The sequence below is a fragment of the Phaenicophaeus curvirostris genome, chromosome 1, assembly GCF_032191515.1.
Source record: "Phaenicophaeus curvirostris isolate KB17595 chromosome 1, BPBGC_Pcur_1.0, whole genome shotgun sequence".
Lineage (NCBI taxonomy): Eukaryota > Metazoa > Chordata > Aves > Cuculiformes > Cuculidae > Phaenicophaeus > Phaenicophaeus curvirostris.
Window position 1 is genome coordinate 112,141,597 of NC_091392.1, and position 26,234 is coordinate 112,167,830.

Genomic DNA, 26,234 nt, shown 5'->3' on the forward strand with positions numbered 1-26,234 from the left:
CAGTAACATTTGAAGCACAGAATAGGTCAAATCCATCATTATTAAATCATGCAACTATCAGCATGATAATCTTCCTCAATATCCTAATGACTCTTTACATAGGTATATGAGTTCCAGTGATTTTCCTATTGCTCTTTCAAACTCCAGACACTTGTTCACTCAAAAAAATCCACCTTCTATGCATGACTTTTACTTTCTGACAAATTGAAACAGTCAGCCAGCATGTCCATCATTCCCTTTACCAACTTCCTGAAGGAATAATCTTACCACATTGCACTGCAACAGCTCCTTGACAGACAAGTTTATTGAAAGTTTTTAAAAGCAGATATTTCTGAAGGTATTCCATCAGTCCCAACAGCTCAGAAAAACAATTGTTCAGTGTTCAAATGAAGTGCGCATGTTACAAATTGTACATCTTTCATATACTCATTTATACCACAACATGAGCATAAAATACAATGATTTTTTATTCAGTATGCCAATGTATTGCTACAGTTCCTCAAAAAAGTAGGGCACACTTAGAAATTGCTCTTAATCCAAGGCTATTACAGCTTTTCCCATACCTTAGACCCAAAGATCAAGATTAAATCACCGGCATTCTGATGTAAAACACCAATTTTTAAAGTGTTTTCTTTTTAATTTACATTTAAATAAAATGATTTTCTTTGCAAGATTATTCTTAAATGGCATTTAGTGGGAAGTATTATGCTTGCATATTTACTACACTACAAATACTTCAAATCATAGGATATAAAATCTTCACCTTCAACTTTGCTTGACATCGTTGGCCATACTAATCAGAAGAAACGGGTTCCATGTATGAAGTCACAACAAAAAACATTGAAAAAAAAAAAGACACAAACAGTGAATTTAACCAACTTGCATAAGAAACGAGGGTCCAGAGTTCATAGGTGAACTATTACCCCTACAAAATCAAAGGTGTTTGGGCTTAGGAAGTGCTGGCACATATACCTGTGCAATAATCAAGTTCTCATTGTATACTTGTATTAAAATAATCATTAATCATCGACTTGGGTTTTCTTTTCTGCTTTGTTTCTAAGAACAGTCTTAAGAGTTCAAGATTCTGAATGCAAATACGTTTTCGCTCTTCCAAACTGAGAGCAGCACAGCTGCTTTTAAAAGTCAGCTTCCATTTGAAAGTGTCTCTACTCTTTAGCTCAAATGATTTTCACATATTTGAATGTTTTGTCAGCCCTTTTGACCAATAATATGATCATTTAATTGTCAAAATAAGTACTTCTTAGCAAATGAAAAGCTTATTTCAACAGTACAAGATCTCTATATCCAGTGTGAAAGCAACATGGTGGTATAAATATATGCATACACTGTATTACACAGAATATATTACACACATTCCAGTTAACCATGAAACAATTAACAGGAGCAGATAACTACTAATCATGGGTACAAAGTATTTTTGTAAACAAGGTTTTGATAAACTTTAAGTAAAATCTGTTTTCTGGAAAGATGACAATCTTGGGATTCGATTTTTGTTTTCAAAGTTTTTTTTTTTTTAGGATGCTGTATATAAGAATGCACTTTGTATTAAAACAAAGATCAATACTTTACAGTTTAAGAAACTTTACATATGTACATAAATTACACATCAGGAATGGTTTTAAAGCTCAAAACTAGTTGTCAGAAAAGTCTATTTTCCTTCTATTAAAATCTTTAACTCTTTTACATTGTGATCATTTGCAACTGTCACAGCATGATCTAGTGCCCGGACACTTGCTAGAAGCTTTACGATCTGCTTTATGTGCTCCCTGAAAAAGAGGAAGGAGAGGTCAATACAGGAATAGAACAATCATACACAAAAGTTAATACTTTATCAGAAGACTACAGTAGGAATCCATTTAGTAAACCAGTTTAAGATAAGTTCACACCATCTTTACAAAGGCTTGTAGTGACAGGACTAGGGGCAATGGCTACAAACTGCAGAGGGGCAGATTTAGACTAGATATAAGGAGGAATTTCTTCACAACGAGAGTGGTGAGGCACTGGCACAGGTTGCCCAGGGAAGCTGTGGCTGCCCCATCCCTGGAGGTGTTGAAGGCCAGGTTGGATGGGGCCTTGAGCAGCCTGGTCTAGGGGGATGTCCCTGCCCATGGCAGGGAGGGTAGAACTAGATGATCTTCAAGGTCCCTTCCAGCCCAAACTATTCTATGATTCTATGATCTTCTCTTCCACTTGCTTAGCCTGATAAAGTAAGTTTTTAATAAGCTTTGTACTGAAACCGAAAAAAACTATTTTGAGATAGGAATTAATCATACAACATAGCTTAATGCTAGATGTAGCAGAACCTTAAGAAAATCTTGGATTACTAGTGGTAGCGTGCAATGAATCACATCTCTCTTGGTAACCAATGTTTAAGCCAAAAAACCCCAAAACATCAAGGCAGCAAGTACACTTTAATGCATGCCTTAAAAAAGGTGTGAAGCTTGTCACCAATGAACTGCATTACAACTGAGGTCAATCTAGGAAGCTTAGAGTGAACAAGCTAGGACTGTATTTCTTTGGCTGCAAGAACAATTCTGGTATCTTGCTAGGTGGATGGACATGAAATTTAGAAAAGTCTCACAAAAAGTACTAGAAGTTCAAAATTAATCTTAAAAATGAACCTAGCTGATTTGCAAAAAAACATTCAACGGTTGGAAAACTAGCACCAACAGATATCGGTAACAATAACACTTTCCCTCAGCAGAAATTAAAGCATTTTTGTCTCAAACAACTATACAGGGTTTTACATGAGAAGACATGATATTCTTCAGTAATGAAATGTAGTAGTTCTGCTTCACACTTATTTGATGTGCTTAATGGGGGCAATGGCAAGAGATTTGTTAATGCTGGAAAAAGCAGAAGGATAGAAAATAGTAATTAAATTGCAACTCACTGATAAAAAAGGATTAATTGGATGTTTCTCTTACAATACAAAATTACCTGAGTTATCATTTAAGCTGGTAAAGAAAGTTCTTTCAAATTTAGAAACAGACTACCAAAAGACAGAGTTTAATCTCTACTAGATTCCCTTTCAACTTTGTCATTTCACTTCCAGTATCATGCTAGGTTAGGCATTTTAGTTTTAGGAAGGGAAAAGTAATAGTAAGTCTATTTTGAATTTGAATCATGGGGAAATTTATATTGGTATGCAACACTGCTGTTATACTTCAGCCACAAAGGTCCAAGGCATAACATGAGAGTAGATAAATGAGAGTAGAGTTGAACACAACCCAGCGTGGTACAAAGCTTGGTGTTCTCTGATAATGAGATGATTCACATGCTGTTGTGGCTTGAGTTACATTGTCAGTTTCTTGACTCTAACTCAGTCTTGTCTACGTAACTTCATTTTCTGAAAGCTAACGGCAAGTTTTTAAAACATTTCTCTCTAGAAGTGTTACCACAGGGCACTGGTGTGCAGAAAGGCCAATGCTTATACTTATTCGTATAGTAATCAAGGCCCTTCTCGACCTGGCAAAAAAGAGCCACACCTGCAAGGAGGGGCGAATAGAGCAGGTGACCCTAAACTGATCAACATAGCTTTCCATCCCATATACGTCATACTTGGTATAAAACTCTGATGGAGGATGTCCAGCAAGGACCTCATCTGTCTGGTTGCTCCTAATCCCTGTTCCTGAATCCAGCTCCTGAGCTCAGCTCCCTCCTAGCCATGAAGCAATTCCCTTGTGTCTCCTCTACAGTATTTGTGGTGATGTACAGTCATCAAGAGGTGGGGGCATGATCTCATGTATTTGTATACATTTTATTACTTTCTAATTATGATTATTATTTAGCTAAAACCATAGTTTTCATTTCCAACCTGCAAGTCTTTTTCCTCTCATTTTCCTTCCCCAGGGTAGGGAGGAGGGAAGAGAACTGGGAATCCAGCTGCATGGTTTTAACTGCCAAAATTAGCTGCGTCAGGGCTAAACTGTGACATATGCCACAGCCAAAAGTTACTCTGATGACTGCAAAGTGTTTAATAACCAGCACAGTAACTGGAAAAAAACTGATACCAGACAAAAGCCCACCTTTTAACCAAGACTTTTCTGCTATGGTTGAAATTTCTGTCTCCAAGTTTCAGTGTTCCGCATAAGATAAAATAAGGGACAAGGATCTAATCCCCTGTAGAGCCTGAATAATTGAAGTCACTCAACAACAGCTAAAGCAAGTTCAGCTATCAAGAATGACTAATGCAGGTGGCAAGGGTTTGTCTTTCCAAGTTTCAGGTTTGCTGGAACAATTGAACTATTGACTTTGAAATATCTCTTCTCATGCAACAGCACAGAAACAAACAATCTTCCAGTCTTGTTATATTCCTGTGTATCAGTGCAACAATTTGATTTTTAAGTTTATCACTGGTTAAAACTATACATTCATAACATTTCAGGTTGCTTGGCCAGCAGTAATAGTTATACATCTAATCCAATCTTTTAATTATGCTAGTTATCAGATACAAGTAAAATGACTTTTCAGTCTCAGAGAAAACAGGTTCATCTAGTTGGTTCTGCAAGTAAAGCCAGAACTTCTGTGTTGTATACAAAAGCACAATTTGTAATTTAGAAGCCATTATGTGGGAATCTGCTACAGGTTCTCAAGGTGCAAGGGTCCAAACCCAGGAACTACAAAATTTGCCAGGATCAGGCATACTAAGCAATAGTGCAAAACACGTGACAAATGTTTCAAGATTTCCAGCAGTTGCTGTTTTCAGACACCTTAAAAATCTTGCATCTACCATACCATCATATTTTTTAACTTTGCATTCAAAATCGTTTCAAAAGACAAGGAGCAGTAGGGAGATATTGACCCATGTTTGCATGCATCAGCAAATCAACACAAAGCACAAGAATTGCAGTGCAAGAATTGCATTAACTCAAAAGTTACCTTGCATTTCTCTTCTCTACATCAGAGCAACCAATGCTGTTCCTATAAATTGTATCAGCCAGATGAACAAGGTATCTACAGAAGTTCTCTAATTGTGAAATAGTTTTCTCTCCTTTTAGATTAGTAAACCACTGTTTTGGAAAGCAACCAATTACCTAGACATAAAAGGAAAAAGAAAGTTAAACAAAGTAACAAAGTTTAAAAGTTAAAGATAAACAAAATGTAACACATTTTAAAAGCTGTCTAACATGACTAGCAAAGTCCACCATGTAAGACTACAGTGACAAGGTACAACTGAGTGGAACCAGGGGTGGGGAAATTCACAATTCAAGCAGTGAAACACTGAAACCTACATCATACCTAAACTACCTACAAGCATGAGCAAGAGAAGCTTCTTTACTTAGTTTTTGTATTAAAAACAGGGTTTTTTTTTCCACTACCATCACAATATTGATATATCAAAGCCAAGATTTTATACGTAACCTCATGTTTAACTACATTTTTTTCTGAACTCACAAATTTCAAGTAAATTTAAACACTTTGATTTACTTACGCTTTGAGCCTTCTTAATGCTGTCCTCTCCATACTCAGAGTTTTGGAAAGCCATAAGAATATACCTATTTAGCAGACCATCTATTGACAGTTCCTGAAGAGTTTTGTTTGACAGGATTCCATACCACTGGAGAAAATTTCCTAATAACTGAAAATACAACACAGGGAAAAAAAGTATTTTAAAATGTACTGAGACCAGGAAGTTGAATAAACACTCAGAGGCTCTTCAAACACAACAGCACGACCAAGGTAAGCAGTGGAAATACACTGTTAGTTTCGAAACTATTCAGAATCCTTGAAGTACCAGCCCAGAGTGTTATGAATTCTCATACAACAACCCCCACCTCAACTTTGCTCATGTATATCTAGAGTTTTAAGCCACTTTGTTCCCAAAAAGCTGTTGTCAACATCAAGCCAAGTGAGGCCTAGCATATGTCATATGGGGGCAAATCCACAGCCTCCATCTACAAATCTCCAGCTACACCGTCAGCATACCCTTATTCCAAGGCACGGTGACACCAGAGACACGGGAAGTGTCATGGGGGAGTGCTGGCAAAGCCAACTGTACAGCTGTTATTCCCCACTGGCGTACGGCCGGTGGAAAATTGCTGCCAGCCTTGTACAAATGAATAGAGCCGGCAGTTTACTGTTGAGGCAGATCATCAGGAAACAGTAAATGAGCGCTTGCCTCTCAGCTTCTATTTCTGCTCATCCGTGATGCTATAACTGACTCACTAGTGCGAGGGAGCCATGTTTTTAATGCTTCCCTAAAATAAAACAGTGGTAGCTGCATCCATCGTTCTAAACTGCCCAAGCTCTGATAGATACTGCCAGAAGCAAGCAATTTCACTCTTAAGAGACACAAGCCCTAAATAAGCAATGTTTCACTTTTAACAACAGGATAAATGACTTTTGAGCATCTTTTTGCTCTAGATAGCACTTAAGAAGCTAACTTTTACGTCAAAGTGAAAGAATTCAGTGCCAAATATTTTAGCCAAGTGAAGTGATTGCCAACGTATTCAGAATACAGTCTCCTTCACTGCTGCAATTTAAACAGAAAATTCCAGATAAGAGCTCTGTTTGCATGATCATGAAGATCAGCAATCCAAACAACATGGGTCTCACACTTTACTTCCCTGTTTAGTTGGTAGCTAATTTTCTTCACAGCCTTTTACTGGAAATAAACTAAACCAGACATAGCTTCTAAACCAGACATAGCTTCTTGCAGATCTTTGCAAACTCAGTACTGCACACTCCACACACAGACCTATTCTTTCACACTTTATTGTTTCAATTAAACTACAGACTACAAATGCTTGTATACTTTGCAAATAGCAGTGAGCTTTCCAAAAGGGCTCAAGTTACTGTCATGAAGATTTTCACACTATATATAAAATACAAACCAAGCTGTCTCACCCCCACATGAAATAAAAGCATCTGTTCTATTCTGACAAGAACAATGCCATTAAAAAAATGGGTTGAGCGTGCTAAGTAAACCCATAAGGTATAAGTTAAAATAAGGGTGCAGTGCACTATCAAAAGCTAAGAATCCTAGTTTAGAGTTCTTCTAACTAAGGTTTAAGGACTTTCCATCTACCATTTTCCACAAATATGAAGAGGACTTTATTGCTACTCTGTCTAGACCAAAAGTTTACTGGATGTATGTACTGACTTACCTTAACAGAGGACCAAAACTGACGTTGGAAAAACAAATATGGACCAGAGTTCTTGTTTTCTAAGACGCTGGAAAGTAAGAAATTTCTTTAATGAGCAACCAAGACCTCTGTCTGCAGTTTGCTGGCTTCCTCCTTCCCACACACAGTTCATTTCTATAAATATCCCCTTCCATCCTGCTTGTCTTTGTTAAATCCTCACAGCATGATAACCGAAAGATCTCCTGTATCCAGCCAGTGAACCACACTGGGAAAAAAAACCCCTGCCAACTATGGACAGAAGACATCAACTCGCTAATGAAGGTCTAACATCATAGTGGAAAGCAAACTTACTTTTTTGGATATAAGGGCATGAATACATCATCATCTAGTGTTCTCCTCATTCTTAGCAACAATGCCTTTAAAAGCATCTGCAACAGAGAAATTTTTTTAAAACCTGTTTGAAGCAGTGCTTAGCAGCAAACTACTCAAAAACTGGTTTTCAAAGCAACAAAAAACATCTGCCACCCTAACAGCAAAAAGCATAAATACTTGAGTACACATATAAATAAAGTTTTAAAGAAGCCTATAATAATTAACAGAGCTGAAACTTGATGCTTTCAGTAACAATTGAAGACAATGGACTCAGTTTTTGGTTAAGCTTGGCTATGTAATTAGCTACTGTCAAGTCTGGACGCTTGCCACTTCTAATCTTCTAACTTCCCCATACACGTGCACTTTGGTCTGCCTCCCTCTACAGTGCAAACACTGCATTAGCTACAGCACCTGAACTCATTTCCTTGGTTCTTGTACTCACAAAAGGCAAGTAAAACAATCAGATTTCAAGGCAATAAATTTGAAAAGGTCACAAATATCTAAAAAAGAGAAGCCTGACTATTTGCAGCTGACCTTTAAGGCAAAACTGCAGACCAACAAGACTTTGCACATCTGCTATCTCTCTTTATCTCTAGCATCTACTTTGGGAAGACTTCATCTCCTAATTTATCATCATACTTGAATCTCCATAACTGGGCTGCGGAGCACCAAATAATTGCAAAATTCTCTTTCATGCTCCTCACTAAGCATGCTGTGTTCTCCAATACAGTGTAATAAAAATAGATCTAAATTCTTTAACTTATCCAAGATACTTATGAAAAAACAACTTACTTGGGTGTTCTTGTTTTCTGCATTCACCACTGAAGGATACCCATCTACTAGTTTCTGCACCATTGCCACCATTCTAGACGTTTGTGTTGTAGAAAAAGGATCCCATATGTTTTCAGAGATCACTGCAAGAGCAAGAACAGGTCTTAAGGCAGTCAGACAACAATTTACAAAACAGTAAAATTTGAAAGCACAAGCAAGCACCAGCTTCCACATCTCCCTCCCCATCTTCTTTCTAAGACTATACCTGTTAATTTAGGAAGAACAACTCTCTCTACAATGGTAGGCAATAATGAAATGTCAGCGTCATCTTTCACTTGCTCCTGTTCTTCACAGCCATAAAACAGCAATGACTCAAACCACAACATAGTCTCGAAGTCTCGACACTTGCCCTATTAAAAAAGAATTCAGGTTAGATTCCCAAACAGAGATTTAAAGTCAACACATTATAATAGAAAGTAAGCAGCAATTCAGCACAATAACAACTCAAAAATCTAGTCCTTTCTGTCTATGAGTGAAAACAATTAGATTTAAGAATTCTGTAACATGTCTCCAACTAACTTGAGCCGTATTTCGCCAGTCTGGGAACCCACATAGAAACAGCATGGGGAAAGAATTTACAAAAACAGTTCTAAATTTAATGAGGGCACCTTTCATAGATTTTCCCTCATTTATTCAAACTAAATACCCTGGGCTCTGAAGAAGACTCTTGCTTCCCCTCCTCTGCAATCAAAGCACAGGCAACAGAAGATCCCCTTCTACAAATATTCTCTTAGTAGTAAAGAAGAAAAACCCACTTCTGAAAAAAAGAGATTCAGTCATTTGTGAGGTAGGTTGACTGATCTACAGACTGTGCTGGAGATAAGGTAAGTTTTGAAAGGGGTGAAGATAATCTACATAATGAGCACAGTTTCCTAAACAACAAGCTTATGTAAAATTGCATGCACCCTGTGCCTTTACCCACTCCCATTCCCCAGTAGAAGACAATATGGCAGAAAAAAGTTAAGTTCCTACAAGTACTGTGAAAATAAGCACCTGACTGCAGCAGAAATACCTTACAAGAGCTTTCACTGGTAGAAAGAACAGAGCAGGAGTCAGAAGTTACCTAAATCGTTTTTCCTGACGGCTACTCATGTCAGCACATACACGCATGCTGAACAATGAACATCTGGCAGGGATACTGGACTGCAACAATGCTGTCCTGCTTTTCCTATGCTTCCTACTTCATAACTGGGCAATGAGTACTGAGGAAGACTCAGAAATTGCCCACCAGAGTTCTACAAGGTATGAAGGTACACATGAGAGAAAGATGATGTAAACATACACTGTAAGTTAACATAAAAACAGGGTTCTTAGTTCCACTTCTGAAGAAACAACATCTCTTGAAGCACAATTTTTTCTTTAGTATTTTAAAACCTAAATGCATTACTTAAGAGGGTGTTTGACTTTTTGGTCTCTACACCACTCACTGAGAAGGCACACGCGTGTCTTGAATTGAACTTTGACCTGCTGGGAAAACGGAGGGCAACAGTCCAGAAACTCGCCTGAAAAGTGCCATCCACAGAGATATGCCCATTTAACAGGTCATGCCTAGAACACACATTTATGAGAAGCACACATCAAAGGCATAATTCACTGTTCTGCAGAAGCGTGAGAGAACTGCTACATAGAAGCTTAAACAGAAGTTGCTTGCGCAGGACCTTACCTCCAAAGGAGTCCAGGTAAGCAGCTGAAGCCTGATTAAAGGGTTAAACAACTTTGGTAAACAGAGACCAATATAAGCATCCTTATAAGAAGCAAAATACTTGGAGCGCCAAGCTTCAAATTGTGACTTAATACAATCAATTGAGTAAAAGCTTTCCAAAACATCTTCAAAAACTTTGCTGGATTCTTTCAATATACGATCTGGTGGGGATAAAAATAGTAATAAGTTAATCACCTATTCCCTGTCACATCTCTTTCAAGCAGACTTTGATGCTCACTGGCATAAGCCAACTCCTATGAACACAATCAAAAAAACATCATCTTTAACAGTTCTTAATCCTTCCTCAAATACACAAAGCAATAAAAACATGAGCACATGAGTACTCTTCAATATACCATTCTTTCACAAATCTTGCTTTAAACATTTCATACAATGATTTTCAGTTACCAGGCATTGGATTGGTGATGAATTAAGCTGTATTCATAGAAATAAGAGAACAGTGTGGATCTAACTTCAAAGTTGACCTTGTTCTGCATGGGAGTTTGAAACAGGTCCCTTCCAACCAAAATTATTCCACAACTTTGCTCATCCAAGTGCAAGTATAGGAGGGCATCTCAGATAAGCCAACTGGACTGGCACTTCAGACAGAGCAGGTCCTGGCAGACAGCATACTGAACAGCTGAACCCAACAATGCTTTTAACACTAGGCAACCATTACAATCCCGTAACACCCTCCTTACATTTTCAGTACTTACAGTCCCAATGCTCTATGCAGTCCAAAGCTTTTTCTCTATGTTTAATTTTCCCTTAATCTTTTCTACTTCCCCAGATTAGTTTCATTTTAACCCATTATTTTTGTAGCAGTCACAGGTTTAAATGTTCAGTATTAACCTGTGCACAGCTAACATAACCAGTACACACAACACGGGGAGACAGGGCAGAGAGAACATGAGATTATGCCGTATCAAGCCATTTCTCACATTGGGATCAAGAAGAGATGCTACAAGTAAAGTTAGCAGGTCCAAACTGCATCTCTCTGTTTGACATTGCTCCCCTGATGATTCTGGACTACACAAGAGCTAAGAATGATAAAAAACCCCCCCAACTTTAGAAATACTATTCTTACTCGAAGACTGATGAAACTCCTACAAAAGGCTTTTGTACAGATAGTAGTCCCAAGTAACAAAGCACAATGCACACAGCCTGAATTTTTAATCTAGATCATTTAACTTAGATGCTATAATTAACTTTGCTAAGAACCCTAAGTAATTACTTTCTTATCAAAGATCTCCCTGCATCCACAATTCCAGTATATCAGCCAGTAACTAAAGGTGGGGAAACTGCACTTCTGAAGGATCCAACTGCTAGACAGTTCATCTAATAGCTTTTTTAATCTGTTCATACTTTGGATCCCCACAACCACCTACAGAAACGACTTCGGCATTTTTATTACACTCAGTGGGAAGTGACTCGTTGACTTTAAACTTATCCTATCACTTCCTTTCATGCTCACTACCTCTCATATTGCAAAAAATCAACATCTTTCTCCTAGCTGAAGAGTCCAAAACTATTTAATCTCTTCCCACACATAACATACACAACTCTATATATGCTCCCCTCTCCACAGTTCTTCTAATCTGATTACATTCTCTTTAATCAGAGAGAATGACAACAGTACTCAGTTTCAAAATGAGACGGTAACAGGATTATTACATTGATGTTATATTTTTCTTTGCTGCCAATTTTGTGGTAATCACTAGAATTTTGCCTTTTAACAGCTTCTGTAAAAGATGATTCTTTCATCAAACTATCCATACTTCTCCAAATCTTCGATTTCTAACAGTTCTCCCAGTGCTTTAGATGATGAGCTTAACTTACAACCCCATTTATTGTACAATTAAAGTTATGGAAAATAATGGTTACCTTGAGCAAACCATCATAAAACTGCAGATTTCAAATCAAGTCAGTACCACAAGATCTTCCTGCAATGTTTACATTCAACATTATTCTCTGTCATGTGCAAAGTTTGTCTCTACAAAACTTCTGTCATTGCATTTCTAGATGCCTACACAAAACTCAAAAAAATACTTTCTATCAAACAAAAAAGGCTTCTAAAGCACTGAGGTTTTCAGAATTTCATGTAAAACATATTTGAATAATGATAAAACATGTTACAAATTAGAAGGAAGACTTAGTATCCACTGATCATACAAAATCTTACTGCTTTCCAGGAAAAGAATGTTTGCATGAAATAAACAACTCTCATTAAGGATGCAGTATTCAATTAGCTACGAGCTGCACAACAGATCAACAAAAGAGACTGTTTTGGTAACGCTGATGATCCAACAAGAAACAGTTCCTAAACTTTCTCCAGAATATGCTGAAATATACAGATGGAACTGCATTTGGATAATTTTTTCTTCCTGCCAAATGTTCTATATTATGTTACATAAAGCTTTAGTGGCTTTTCTAACCTCGCTCCATGTTGAAGTTCGTAATATCTGTTGAAGTTTCCTCATCATCGCTGGAAAGGCCTTCAAGGTGATCTGCCATCTTCCCAGTTTGCTCTCTTGCTTGTCTACGACGAGCTCTGAAAAGGACCAAACATTGCTATTTATGTTAGCACATTGCACAGAACAAGTGTATTCTGAAATCAGGGAAAGACTCTTAATGGCTGAGAAACTTCAGTACTCTACCTTCTAGCTTCTCTTTCTGCAGTCCGACGCTTTACTTGTTCTTGATAGATCACTCTGTCTCGTCCAAAAGATTCAAGATTTGGTGCCATCAGTGCTTTATCTGTAAAATTACATTGATGAAAATTAAAATGCTTACCTGCGATTACATAAATGTGTTGTAGGCAGTTTCATAAGAGCCTTTTACCTACTTTAAACTAAGTGCAATTTGAAGTAGAAAGTTGAAGTTTTCAAAAAGATGCACCAGAAGCCTGGATTCACAAGTGTAGAGGTTGAAAGAGGAAGCAGTGGAGTTCAGAAAATCCTCCCCTTACATGTCATATATTTTTCACCATACTTCACTCTTGTCCCTCTCATAACAGTGCCCAATTACATAAAAATCAACAGTTTTAACAAAAATTCCTTAAACTGAACGCTCCAAACCAAAAGATGCCTTTTACACAAACACATTATGTATCTTTTGAAAAAAAAAATGAAGAAAAAGGAAGGCAAAGATGCGTGACCAGTGCAGGAATATAGGACATTTTAGAGTTCCAGTCAGTGTTTTCTAAGTTTATATGTTTTAGATTGCCTCAAGCTTAAAACATTTCGATATCCACAGGAAAATAAATCATCTTCTCTCTTCTCTTTAAACTGTGACTCATTATAGGTATTCCTAATTATGCCACTTAGTATTCTGACACTGCATGAAGAAGAGTAGATGGTCCATGTCCACAACATGTAACAAATCAAAGGCTGGCACCTATTCCTAATTTCTGAGATAGGGGCAGAACTGAATATTTCTAGACACAGTGAAATTCATTCTCAAGGCTCCCAGATACTAAATAAAATCTCTCTTTAAAATCCAGTCTTGACAATGACAATTATTCCCACCTCAACACGAAATTCCAGTCCAAAATAATCCATTCTAAGCTTCTTTTAGGAAATGGGCTTCTAGCACATTAAGTTCCTAGTTCTCACAACAGCATTTTCATGGTAAAACTGCCAAGGCCTACATATGATGCCTAAGGCTTCCACTAAAGTCCTAACGGGAGTCCTGTGCTAACCACTCTGTAAAGGGATGACCAACTCTGATGCCCTAATGCTTTACCACCCTCGGTAAGTTCTACCTAATCATATTAGCAAAATTTCATCTCTCAACACACTGTGACAGCATAGGAAATGGCTTTTATTATAAGATTTTAGGTCAGCAGTAGGATAGACAAGAAAGCCATTTTTAAAAATGGGAAGCTCTCCAAAGCAGAGAGACTGCTACTATTAATATATTTTACCCATTGTGTAATACACTGAACAAAACCTCCAAGGAACGTGTATTTCCATTCAAATTACTATTTCACTTGTGTAGAGTTTTACATACAGGAGAGTAACCACCACAAAAAAACTCCCCAGTGAGAATTCCCCCACCTCTATACCCACAGTTAAGCAGGTATTTTCAGTGGCTAATTTTAAGCCATATTTCATACAGGGTCATTTTGTATTAGTCTGAGTTTTAACAATGGCACCAGTTCTCTATCTTTACCAGTTAAGTGTCTGAAATGAAAAACTCATGCTGCCTAGAAAACAGAGCATTAGATAGACGTCTGCTCTAGCCCAGCGTTTCAATGACTTTGTACAGAGTTAACTGTAGATGTTACAGGAAATTAATAGATTCAAGGGAGGGTTAAAAAAAAAAAGAAAGTAATGACATAAGAGGAAAATTGGGAATCACATGCTAATGCTACTACCACTGCCACCATGTGTACATTTTCAGTGCTAGGAAAGAGAAAATACAGTTAAGAGCAACAGAAAGGAGAGGTGAAGTCATAGTTAGAGTAGCTTTCAGTTTAAAACAAAACGGATTAGAGAACTTTTAATCTAAACTTGATTCTGCCCATCTCAAGAGTAAGGATAAGCTTTAAGACTGCCATACTTTAAACATTGACATTTAAATACTAAGTAAACAAGGTTGTTTAATGAATAATAAAAACCTTCAAGATGGACTGACTTGAATGGCTTGAAAACTCCGAAGATTCATCTTTAATATCATCTTGTCGTCTTTGGACAAGGCGGGAAGCTCGCTGTTTGTACAGCTGGTGCATTGCAGATTCAAGTTCATTAATCAGAGGCACCTGTAAAAATACAACACACTACGTAATATCAAATTCTTCACGTGTTTAGTTTCTGGGGCGCCATACTATTCCAAAGCACAATGCTGTCACTGCACTTCTAGCAGCATGAACTTTCCTTTTACCCATCTGTATCACCTGGACCACAGGATATTTCAATGTGAAGAAAATGCATGCATTTAACAACGCTGACCGCTTTCAACCGTAGCAATAGCATTCTGAAAGTAACTTCTGCTGGTTGAATGACTACCACAGTAAGACAACCATCTTAGAGTGTGAAATGTTACTTCAAGTACTCCTGTTTTCTCACCCAAGTGCATTACATATTGTGTTATAGTGCTTACAATTCCAGATATCATTGTTTCTTCTCTAACTTTAAATGAGAACGTTGTAGTGTTCTACGCTTTAATGAGAAAGCAGCCTGACTGTATACACTGAAAACAGAAAGCATGAATGCGACCACCCAAAGCCAGCATGTACTGTTCTGCTGTAACTCTTATTAGGACATGCTGAAATATTATTACTGCAATGCAATAAAAATGTTATGACAACAGGAAATTCAAATCAGTAAAATGCTCCTCTAGCCTATTGTTAAATTAAAAACGTACAATTTGTGTGAGTTACACATTAAGTATAACCTTTGAAGAACGCTGACTGAATCAGACTTGCCACTTTGTATTATTTTTAAGTGGACTAAATTTCAGCAGCAATTGTAACAAAAGTAGTTGATTTTATAACAACTAGGAATTCTCTGATATTAAATAGTAGATTCACTTCTCCCTTTTGCGATAATTCCTTTCCTGTGACAATTTAAAATTAGATTCTTATAAATATGCAAATAAAACCCCAGAACTTTCACAAACTCTGAACTTGGAAAGACAAGCCCTTTTGATATGAACACTTCAGTCATATCCTCCTTACCTCTGAGACATATGCTTAGTCCACAGTCTTCTAGCTCAAATATTTTACTGCTGCCTACCATTCAGGATTACATTTTTTTCAAAGCAAAAGATAAAATCAGAAATTGTTTCCTGATGTAATTTAGAATGTGACTCAGCAGCTATTATAGAGCCTCCTCCAGTAAAATATAAGATTATGAGATTATAGCTACAGGGCCATTTCAGTTATCTGAGAACAATACACACTTTTTTCCTTTTAATATCTCCTCTGATATTAGCTCTTTGCGGTATTAAACTGGGCTACAGGGATTAGAATGAAAGCAACTTTGCACCAACTCAAAATATGTACAACTTTCTTTTGGCGAAAACAGATTAGAGAGAAATAGGAAGAGGGAATATCCAAGCACCGGAAGTGTATATTCTGAAATTAAGACAATTTTGAAAACAGAAATAATAAAGAAATACTAGTCCTACTGCAGTTTCCCATAGAAAATATAGCTTCTTCTCCTAAGTGTTTACAGGGAATTCTAAAATTGAGATGCTAAAGCTTTTCAAAGCATATGCAGAAGTTCTTTCTCAGTTGTCTAAGTACTAAAAAGAAAACAACCAGCCATGTATTCATATGAATACACTAAAAATATTTCCTATTTAAGGAAATATTAAGGACTAGTCTTCTATTAAGAGACTTGGAAGCCATTATCCTTCTATAACCAATACTATGGTTGATGAGTGACTGTCAATTTCGCTACAATAAAAGTTCAAGCTCTCATTCATTTTGCTTTGTTCCATAAATTCCTTAAAATCGACATTCTACTTATTTTTCCCCCCCTTCACTTTCACCGTGAACAGAGTAAAGGGAAAAGTGGAAAGCTCTCTGAACATTTAGATAACAAGGATAATTTTAACCTACAGGCCCCCTCTGACACACAGAGCAAGTTTTGACAATTTGCTTTTGCAAGCAAAACAACAGTTCATTTAACTGTGCTGTCAAAGATATGCTCAGAATTATTCAATCTTTCTTTATCCTTTACATATTCCTATATTCAAAATGTAAAGACAGCGTTACCACTTTCTCAGAAAGCATAATTTTGACAGTAGTTACTTGTGAAGGAAGCCATACAAGTATCTTCCACACTACTGTTTTAATGATTTCCCCCCCTCAATAAATGATAGAGGATTTGACATTTCTATTGCTTGTTTCTAAAGTCTGCATAATAGCTGCCTTGGTATACTCTCCACTGCACCTTAGCAGTAATCAAAGTGTTTATAACATTCAGAATCTCTTCCAAACAGAAATCAAACCAAATGGTTTTGCGCAGCTGGGGATCACAAAGGCTGGAGCATGGTGACTTCGTGTAGAAATAAGATGATGGGGGAAGAAAGTCTAATTTATGACAATATATTTTGTTCTCTAAAACTGAGTCAACAGACATACAAGAAAACTCCAGGGGGAATGCACTCTTTAGGAGTGGTCAAGTATACTGGGAACCCATTAGCGCTTCTTCAGCAAATCACTTTCTCATTCAAATCAGTACCAATGTGAATTGGACTAATAAGCATCACTAGTCCTAATAAAATAAAAAGAAAGCATAGTATTTGAAAGGACAGGGAGGGATCTAGCTTTATACATATTCAGGATATATATTCATATGTCCTCGAGAAGAGAAGGCTTCAGGGAGGCCTTATAGCAGCGTTCTAGCACTTAAAGGAGGCCTACAGGAAAGCTGGGGAGGGGCTCTTTATCAGGGAGTGCGGTGACAGGACAAGAAGTGACTGTTTTAAGCTGAAAGAAGGGAGATTTAGATTAGACTTTGAGAAGAGATTTTTTACTATGAGGATGGTGAGACACTGGAACAGGTTGCCCAAAGAAGTCACGGAAGCCCCAAGCCTGGAGGTTTTCCAGGCCAGGTTGGATGAGGCTTTGAACAACCTGATTCAGTGGAAGGTGTCCCTGCCTGTGTCAGGGGGGTGGAACTGGATGATCTTTAAGGTCCCTTGCAACCCAACCCATTCTATGAGACATGTGCGTGTGTACAGATACACACACACAGATAGTATTATTACACATGTGGATACACATTTAATATGCTTATATATATAAAACCCGTAACAACTATGCACATTATAAACACACACACACTTTAAATATTAAGTACTCAGGTTCTAGAAAAAGAGCTGAAGTTAATTTACCTCTACACTCATAAGAATTTACTGTCCTGCTGCATTTTGTTACTTCATTTAAATAAAAACTCATACTAATTTTATCGATTTATTTTATCCCCTCCTCCAATCTCCGTTTTAGGAAACTTTGCAGTGTCCTAGGGGCTACTGTTTTTGAATCTGATAGTACTTTTGTCATGCTGAAAGCATTGAATTCCAAAACAGATCACCTGGCCAAGGACCTGAGGAATTCAGAGGATATCATAATAAATGCAATGTTCCTGTTAAACAACATTCCTCCTAATTTTTGCAGCTCATTGTTCATACAGGTACTGCAGCAGCCTCCAAGTGAAACTGGCAAAACCCTGAAGGCTTCTAAGAAGCAGATAAAAATTACATTTTAAAAGTTCAACGGGCTGGCATGCCAGGTGGAGCATGGGGAGGGTAGAAAGGGGAAGGAAGGTGTCCAGGTGTAGAACCCTTGAAAGACCAACTACCAGGGAAGCAAACATATATTGTAAGAAAACTTTAACAATCCTGCTTGTTTAATTATCAGCAGCTAATTTGCTGTATAGTGGGTAGAATTGATCTCTTTAGTAGTATAGCTACATAAGTCAACGACCTGCAAACAGAACTGAAATTGTTACACCATTAATTATCCGTAAACCCTCCTGATTTATTAAAAATCTGGGAGACTAAAGGGCTTGGTTTATACCCAGAACGATGCATTCTAGAACAATTTGTTTAAAGAAAATATTAGAACAAGAAACCATGGGCTATCAAAGGGAACCTCCAGATATAGCTTATAGTTATCACAAACTAAATTTAACAAGAGGTCTTCAGAAAGCAAATGCTGAATAGAGATACAGGTATTTAACTTGTCTTCTGAAACAAAAATGCATCTCAGAGAAAGAATATAAAAAGTTCTCTTTAAGTTAAGAATTTAGGCATCTAGGCAACCAGCATTGGCAAGAGCTGCAAAGAAAAGCACCTTTACTACCCCTCAACAGCTAATGCCATTAGTGAACCGTATCTGTTGTAACTAATCAATTAGCTGGGTGAATTAAGTGCCCCAAACTTCCTCGGCTTGTTCACAGCAGTTATTCTCCAGCTTACAGGACTGAAGATGGGATTCTCCCAATACCACTAACGCTGGACAAGACAATTAATGCCTAACTGATTAGCAACCAGAATGCTTCTATACTCCTCTTCCACAACTAACAAGCTAGCTAAGCGGTACCTTCAACTGCTCAAGTAATTCTGACAGCTAATGTATTAAGCTAACGTACTATACTATCGCATTCAAGTCAGAAGATAATGAAGAAATAGCCTATGCACTGCTCACTGAATTTTATAGCTCCTGTGTATATATGTAGATAAAGTAATTAAAGCATAATAGCTAACATAATAAAGAATGACTAAGTGTTCAGCTAAACACACACAAAAGTATCACACTACAGGAAATAAGTATATTATTAAGTTCAGGTGTCTTCAGACAGCTACACTACTTCTAAACAACTTTTTCCTTCAGACACTAGAGTGATATCAACAATGTAAAACTGCCTCACAGGAGGAAGTTTATAAAACACCACATAAAATACGAGCCTTTGTTACCGTGTTCATAAAGGATTCCAGAGACTAGCAATATTGTAATTCAGTCCTTATTTTTGTTAACCTGATATCCAACACAAGTAAAATGCAGCATCTGAGCAAACCTGAAATGCCAGACTGTCTACCAAAACCTTAAAGACTGATAATCTAAAAGTGGGTTTAGGTGATCTAAAGTCAGAGATCTCTTAAAGTGTGAAAAATGGGTTTCTGATAACCAGCTTAGCATGATGAAAAGTTATCTTTTCAGTCTTGGAATAACCAAATCCTTAGAAGAATATGTTCTCAGGGGACTTTTTTTTTTTGCAAAGAGAAGTGTGGTGTTTGGCATGTACTAAGAGTCCCTAGTTTGATGGATTTTGTTTGGTTTTTGGTGTTTTTTTTTTTTTTTGAAAAAAGATGAATGTTTTTGCATCCTTACCTTTTCACTGAAACACTCAAGCAAGTCTTGGACATACCCTCGCATTTCTTGCAAAAACTTATACTGTTCACCAATACCCCCAGAAGACCCTTCTAATATTTCAATTGCCTTGGTAGAGTCCTCTCGGCTTTGCTGATGTTTCTCATATTGCTGCCGATTAGCTTTGTGCAATTCTTTCATAGAGTCCAACCTGAAGGGCAATGGATAAATAGCAAATTTACATCCAAAAGTCTACGTATTTCAGACTGTTGAGATATTAAACATACAGTGCAAGTATCAAGCCTATATATGGGAAATACTGCAAAGACATATCCTCTAACTTTCCTTTGTCACTTTCTCCCTTCTACACAAAACCAGCAAGGTTAATGGTTTAAATTAATTTGCTAGACTACACTGAATGCATTGCACTGGCCACTCCTAGACATTTTTAAAGGAGTTGACATCATTCAGAACAGTGCAAGGCTGGCCCTAAAATAAAACTAGGAGGAAACATTTTTGGAGTGGAGAGGGAAGAGAACTGTAGCTTATATAAAGCAGCCTTATTCCTTTACTAACTTGACTCACTGTCAAAGGCTGTAATGCTACAAGGGGCATACGAACCAAATCTGAAGACATGTAAAGTGCAAGTTGGTCATTATAAATGATTTCTTACTGCAAGTGGGTTGTTCATCCAGTAGGACCTTTTGCCTACCTGACAAGCAGATTACAGAGTTTAAACTGAAAAATTACCCTGTATACGCTAAAATTTAAACCCTTTATCTACTGAAGGGGAAAAAACCTGATTCACAGTTGAAAAGAATGCAACTTGACAAGCTAAACACCTCACTGGCCTTTCAATTCTTGACTATAAGACTGTGCAGTGTCCAGAAGAAGCAACTCAGACCTGTCTTCAACAACATCAATGGCCTCATATTTAAAGCTTCACTTCCAGAGAAGCAATCCAAGGCGATTTTCGAACAAAGTGTCAGTGTCATCTTCACTTTGAGCTTTTATGTTTGCCTTTTTTTTTAATGGATGTGCCAGTCAATACTTCTCCAGCGATGAAACTCTGTGTTTGCTCACCGAGACTAAAAGATGCCTGAGGAACAGAAAGCTAGGGGACAGGTCTTTAAGTCTAAAAAGATGGTCTGTCCTACCTGTCTTTAAGCTGTTTCTTTACCAAATCAATAGTAACAGGAGTCATCTCATTACTGGGAGTTTTGAAAGGAACTGTATTATCTGTTTTTTGAGACTTGGCTTCTGATGATCCATATGCAGCGTAAGTGTATGGAATGCCATATGATGAACCATAAGACAGTGTCTGGTAAGTGTTCTGGTAGTACAGATTATTCACTTCAGCAGGCTGACTTGGTTGAACCTAATGGAGGAAAAAATGCAATTGTCCTATATTAGACATAAAAAAAGGAGAAACTTATTTTCTTTCACATCATGTAACTATCAAGCGGATTCAGGCGCAGAACCCCCAGCACCTCAGGTGGAAGAAAAATTCCCTCAGAAGCACTTTCTTAAACGGACAAACTCTTAGTACCAATCACTCTGAATGTTTATACTTATTATAAGTCATTAAACGAAAATTTTAACCAGCCTGTAACTCGTACTATAGCCAAGTGTTTGAGACTATACTAAATTGTGCTAAGACCATTTAATATACTGACAGGTTCTCAGACAGTGTGTTTGGCTGTGATTTTGCTGAAATGCTTTTTAAAAAATAACGGATCCTCTTCAACCGAGTGGCAACTTCATTATAAATGCATAGACAACATATGGTACAACCTGAGACAAATTCCAACTCTACCCTGCAGAAACAGACACAGAAACACTGAAGAAACACACACTGTTTGCACAAACTCTACAAGCCCAACGGTAAACAAGACCAGAAATCTCTTTGAAGTGGCATTATTCTAGATTGCAAATTAATGCTGGCTAACACCACCACAATCAGTATCCACCCAGAACAGAGGGACTAACGAAATGTATACTACTGGATACTTAAAATCTGTCCTCTCATTTCTCTTTAAAGAATGTCCGAAGCTACACATTGAACTACTCAGATGTAACAGCCTTCTTCTAGCCATTCAAGTTTGTAATGGATTTATCCAATATATACCAAATAAGCACAACTAAATACATGCCTGAGGTATGTTGATTCCTTTCCGTATCTGTTCTTGCTCCCATCTACTGAGTTCTTCATCTTGCTCCCCTGCCACCAGTGCTTCATCATCGCTTCCCTCAATACCTTAAATAGAAGTAAAGCAGCCAGGTAACAAAAACGAGAAGATAATGTATTCATAGTAAGGTCATAAATTAAAAATCCTGAGAGACCATGCTTCAGCTGAAATATCTCAGTGCATTATCCTTTCCTCTTCACAAGGAATTAAGGACACTAACCTGTAAATTATTATCACAGAGGTTCCACTTAAAAAATGCAATGGATGAATTTGCTACTAACTGCTGGTAAGACCCTCTAACGTTAAAATCCTATGTATCTGCTAATTATCCTTTTCCAAAAGGTTATTTTACCTGCTTGTCAGCAACAGGAATGCTATGCCAAAGAACTAATTTTTTTTTTGTTTTTACAACTATGTATTTAGTAAAAAAACAAAGCACAGGTACAATACTAATTGATCCTTAGATTAAGTTTCTACCAGGTGCAGTCAAATTGCATCCTCCTAAGCACAGAAACATAGTTTGTGCTCAAAAAATACACGGATTCCACTATGCAATACTTTTCCTTAGAAGCAGGATACAACTCCAGATTCACATGTGTTTGAAAAATCTGCTGTTTAAATGTTTAATGTGTTGACTAGGAGCACTTGCAGTGAAAACAATGTGAATGATTATTAGCTGTCCTTCCAAAAGGTTTTACCTATTTCCTCAGCAATCTTTTGCCTTTGGGATTTTTCCTTCACTGTAAAAACTATCCTCCTCTTCTCGTCATCATCTTCATCATCACTGGCATCATTTTCATCTTCTCGAACAAGGCGGCTTTTACCTGGTTCACTGTCAACGGGGGTAAAGTCTCCAAGTTCACGAGCCATTTGACGCTTTTTTCTAGCGGCATGAATAAAAGCAGCATCTGGAATTTCTCCTAGAGACAGATGTTTGCACCATTAAACAACGACTGCAACAAAACCGGTATTACGACTCATTACGCATCACTGCCACCTTGCCAAATCATCCTGGCAAACAGAAAAAAAATCCGTACTCACAGAAATATCTGCTAGAAACATACAGGCTGCACATGCAAACTTTCTGACCAGAAACCCTCAAAGCTAGGAGCTTTCCCAAAGTCTGGCTCTGCTTCAAGCAGCTCGCACGCTCTAGGAGCAGAAGCCTGATGTTTCTATGGGAAATATTCCTAAAGAAGGAAGTCCTTTACAGGAGCCAACTATTGCTATGGGAGGAAGAAAATTAGTTTCTTCACTGTGTCACTTTCACTTGCTGTGCTGATGCTGTTCCCAATCTTTCTTATTTTGAGGGAATGAAAAACATGGGCCATTTCAACAGATGTTGACAGCTCAGAGATTAAGACGACACCAAACCAGACAAAGCTAACATGGGAAGACCATACAGTTGAGGGGAAACAAGAAAAGCAGACCTAAAAAATCTGAAATCCCCAGCACAATATTAACGTAGCTTACAAAAGTCATATGAAGGTCCCCTAAAATCAATTTTTCAAAACAGGAGTAATTTTTACCACTATCTTGATTAGGCAAACACAAAAAGTTAAATTTCAGATTTTCTTTATATCTTACATGAGATACTCTATTCCAGCCAGCAGTATCTTTAGAGATGCAATAAATCAGATATCACATCACTCTGCAATTACCCTAAAAGGAAAAATTATTTGGGAATCAATGAGGAAATTCTTTTTCCCTTAAAATATGGCCCAGATTGTGGACCCAGGGCATCCATCTTCTATTTGGGGAGCAGGCTACCACGAGTTAGATAACTCGTAACCTAGTTTCAAAAATACGCTCTCAGACCGATTTCTTTGACTTCAGGGCTTGCCTAGGAACTCATTAGACAAAATGAGATAGGAAAACACTTGAGATACCCTGCAGATTCGTAACTAAGACATTTGAACTAAAGATAGAATTTTAATTGAAAATAGTTAAAATTCATGTTAGAACATGTATTCCAAATCCAGATTTTCTCCCAGCTTCTTGGCACTTTGAGAGACAAATTCCTGCTTTTGACACATCAAAATGAAGCATCCTGTAGTGAAGCATTTTCTCTAAGACTTGTCAAATTTAATAGTTTTGGAAAACAGTAGTTTCCTGAATTCTCAGATATTGGATATATTGCTGGAAAACATTTCCTCATCTTTTAGATACATCAGTCTGCTGTTAACACTGGCTAAAACTTTTGTTAACACGTCAGACATATTACAATAACCAACCTGGGCGGAGAACATTCAGCGATGACAGAGCACTTGAAAAAGCCCCAGCACCTTTTGGTTTTTCTTCTTCCTTCTCACTTTCAACTTCCATTTCTTCTTCACCATGCTCACTGTTTGCAGTCCCATCTTCCTGACTTGTATCCTTAATCTGTCCTGTCTTTTCTAGCGGCGGTTCAACTGGTAAAACAACAAAGCCCATGTTTTATTCTTTTTATAAAGATCAAGCAAAGGGGTTTTTTTTAAAGGTCTAATAACTGAAAGTAAAAATCAAATGTAAATCTTAAATGATAATTTTACTGCTTGAGATCTAGTAAAACAGGCCTCCTTAATTACAATTAAGTCACTGACATCCTCTCAGAATAAACTCTGACTAAGCAGACACCTCAACAAACACTAATCATTCTACATATTGCCAAGTATTAAGAAGTGAGGGAGCTCAATAATGAATATTCGTGCAACCCTCACGCAGCCTTTTATGTATGTAATTAGAAAGTACTGCCTGTCTTACACCAAATCTTTCCACAGGATCAGATTCATCTCAAAGAAACTTTTCATTTTCCTCTTGGGCTGGGGTGCAGCATTACCCTACGTTAGGTGGATCACACAAAAATACAGGCAGCAGGTACAAATATTATGTAAAACATGTATGTTTAACACCGCTATCCAATCCAAGCTACACGTATCTGAGTTTCTAGGCCTGAGCATTCTTTTAAGAGAATCCTGTCTCAATAGCAGCCATAAGGTCTTTGCAATATAATCAAACCAACTGCAGAGACTGCAAAACAGACTAATGGAAAATAAGCACACACTAGCCATGTGTGAAATGCAATTTTTAAAGAATCCTTGTGACAGACGCAAGAATTAAGATGCAGGTTTCCACAGATCACCTAAACAATCATTTGTGTTTCTGTTTATGCCACATACCACCGCAGAGGCAACTTAAAGTTTCTAATAAGAAAAATTTTGTGGGTTTTTTAAATGTAGACAAAATCCTTCTGAATCTTTAAAATTTTTAAAAGACTAATTAAATAAACCTCAAAAAGGGCACTTTTCTGCTTGGGACCACATTCAGCTCTCATATGTTCAGCCATATCATTGCAACTCTAAGATCATAAGACTCTCAACTTGTGCTCATAGGGTTGTAGGTTATTACTCTAAACAAAAACCTAACTGGAAAAGGAATCATTACACTTTAGCAATGACCTTCCAAAACCAAAAAGCAGAAGTATAATAAAATTGAAATCCCAGGGTCTATTTCAAGGTCTGGAGGTCTATATATTGTTAAAAGATCCTTCTGCTCCAAAACTTTCACTCTCTCAGCTTACTCATCAAGTCCAAGTCCTGAAATAGGCAGCTGTTGAATAATTTACTTAACACCACTCTTCACACCCCAAAACTTTCCTTTTTGGAGAAACTCATCTGACATAAGCAGAGCTGAAATAGAGAAACTACTGGGGTCTACTGACAATTGTGTATGTAGCTGAGAAGTTTCACGCTTCTACATTCATTTCAACATGAGGAAGAATTAAAGAACTCTCTACTAGCTTCAGAATGGCATTTGTAAGGTTCATTTGAACACACTAAATGCATACTTCAGTTCTAAATGCTACACCTTCTAAAAAGACTAACAGTTCATCTTGTAAACAACCAGTTTCTATTCACGATACTTAATCCTTGCCATTACAAAAGTTAGCTAGTTAGTTGGTTAGTTTTGTGGTTACCATCTGTTGGAGAATTGACCTCTGATCTAACTTTTGATTTTTCAAGATCTTCTTTGTATTCTTTCTTCAATTGTTTAACAATCTTTTTGCTGTAACTTGATTTCTTCACTTTAAAAACTTCTTCAGTTTCTTTAAAAGAAAAGTTGGAAAACATTACATTAGACCTGGCAAGAAGTATACTTACCCATTAAATCTTTTGATTTTGTACCTAGAACTTAATAAATGCCGTTAATGTTATAATTTAATGTGA

The 26,234-nt window shown here is 37.3% G+C and overlaps 1 protein-coding gene across 1 annotated transcript in view; it reads right to left on the bottom strand.

Moving 5' to 3' along the window:
* Nucleotides 1-449: 449 nt before the first annotated feature.
* Nucleotides 450-26,234, bottom strand: part of PAXBP1 (PAX3 and PAX7 binding protein 1) — a 28,505-nt gene continuing 2,720 nt past the window's right edge. Inside the window, exons 2-18 of the mRNA XM_069871220.1 lie at nucleotides 25,985-26,113; nucleotides 24,264-24,440; nucleotides 22,728-22,949; nucleotides 21,994-22,097; nucleotides 20,998-21,218; nucleotides 19,862-20,051; nucleotides 14,653-14,776; nucleotides 12,672-12,771; nucleotides 12,450-12,565; nucleotides 9,976-10,175; nucleotides 8,518-8,662; nucleotides 8,274-8,395; nucleotides 7,461-7,537; nucleotides 7,131-7,197; nucleotides 5,456-5,602; nucleotides 4,903-5,057; nucleotides 450-1,787 (exon numbers count right to left, since the gene is read on the bottom strand). Of these exons, the coding sequence (XP_069727321.1) occupies nucleotides 1,670-1,787; nucleotides 4,903-5,057; nucleotides 5,456-5,602; nucleotides 7,131-7,197; nucleotides 7,461-7,537; nucleotides 8,274-8,395; nucleotides 8,518-8,662; nucleotides 9,976-10,175; nucleotides 12,450-12,565; nucleotides 12,672-12,771; nucleotides 14,653-14,776; nucleotides 19,862-20,051; nucleotides 20,998-21,218; nucleotides 21,994-22,097; nucleotides 22,728-22,949; nucleotides 24,264-24,440; nucleotides 25,985-26,113 (2,414 nt within the window). The 3' untranslated portion in view covers nucleotides 450-1,669. The remainder of the gene's footprint in view (nucleotides 1,788-4,902; nucleotides 5,058-5,455; nucleotides 5,603-7,130; nucleotides 7,198-7,460; nucleotides 7,538-8,273; nucleotides 8,396-8,517; nucleotides 8,663-9,975; nucleotides 10,176-12,449; nucleotides 12,566-12,671; nucleotides 12,772-14,652; nucleotides 14,777-19,861; nucleotides 20,052-20,997; nucleotides 21,219-21,993; nucleotides 22,098-22,727; nucleotides 22,950-24,263; nucleotides 24,441-25,984; nucleotides 26,114-26,234) is intronic.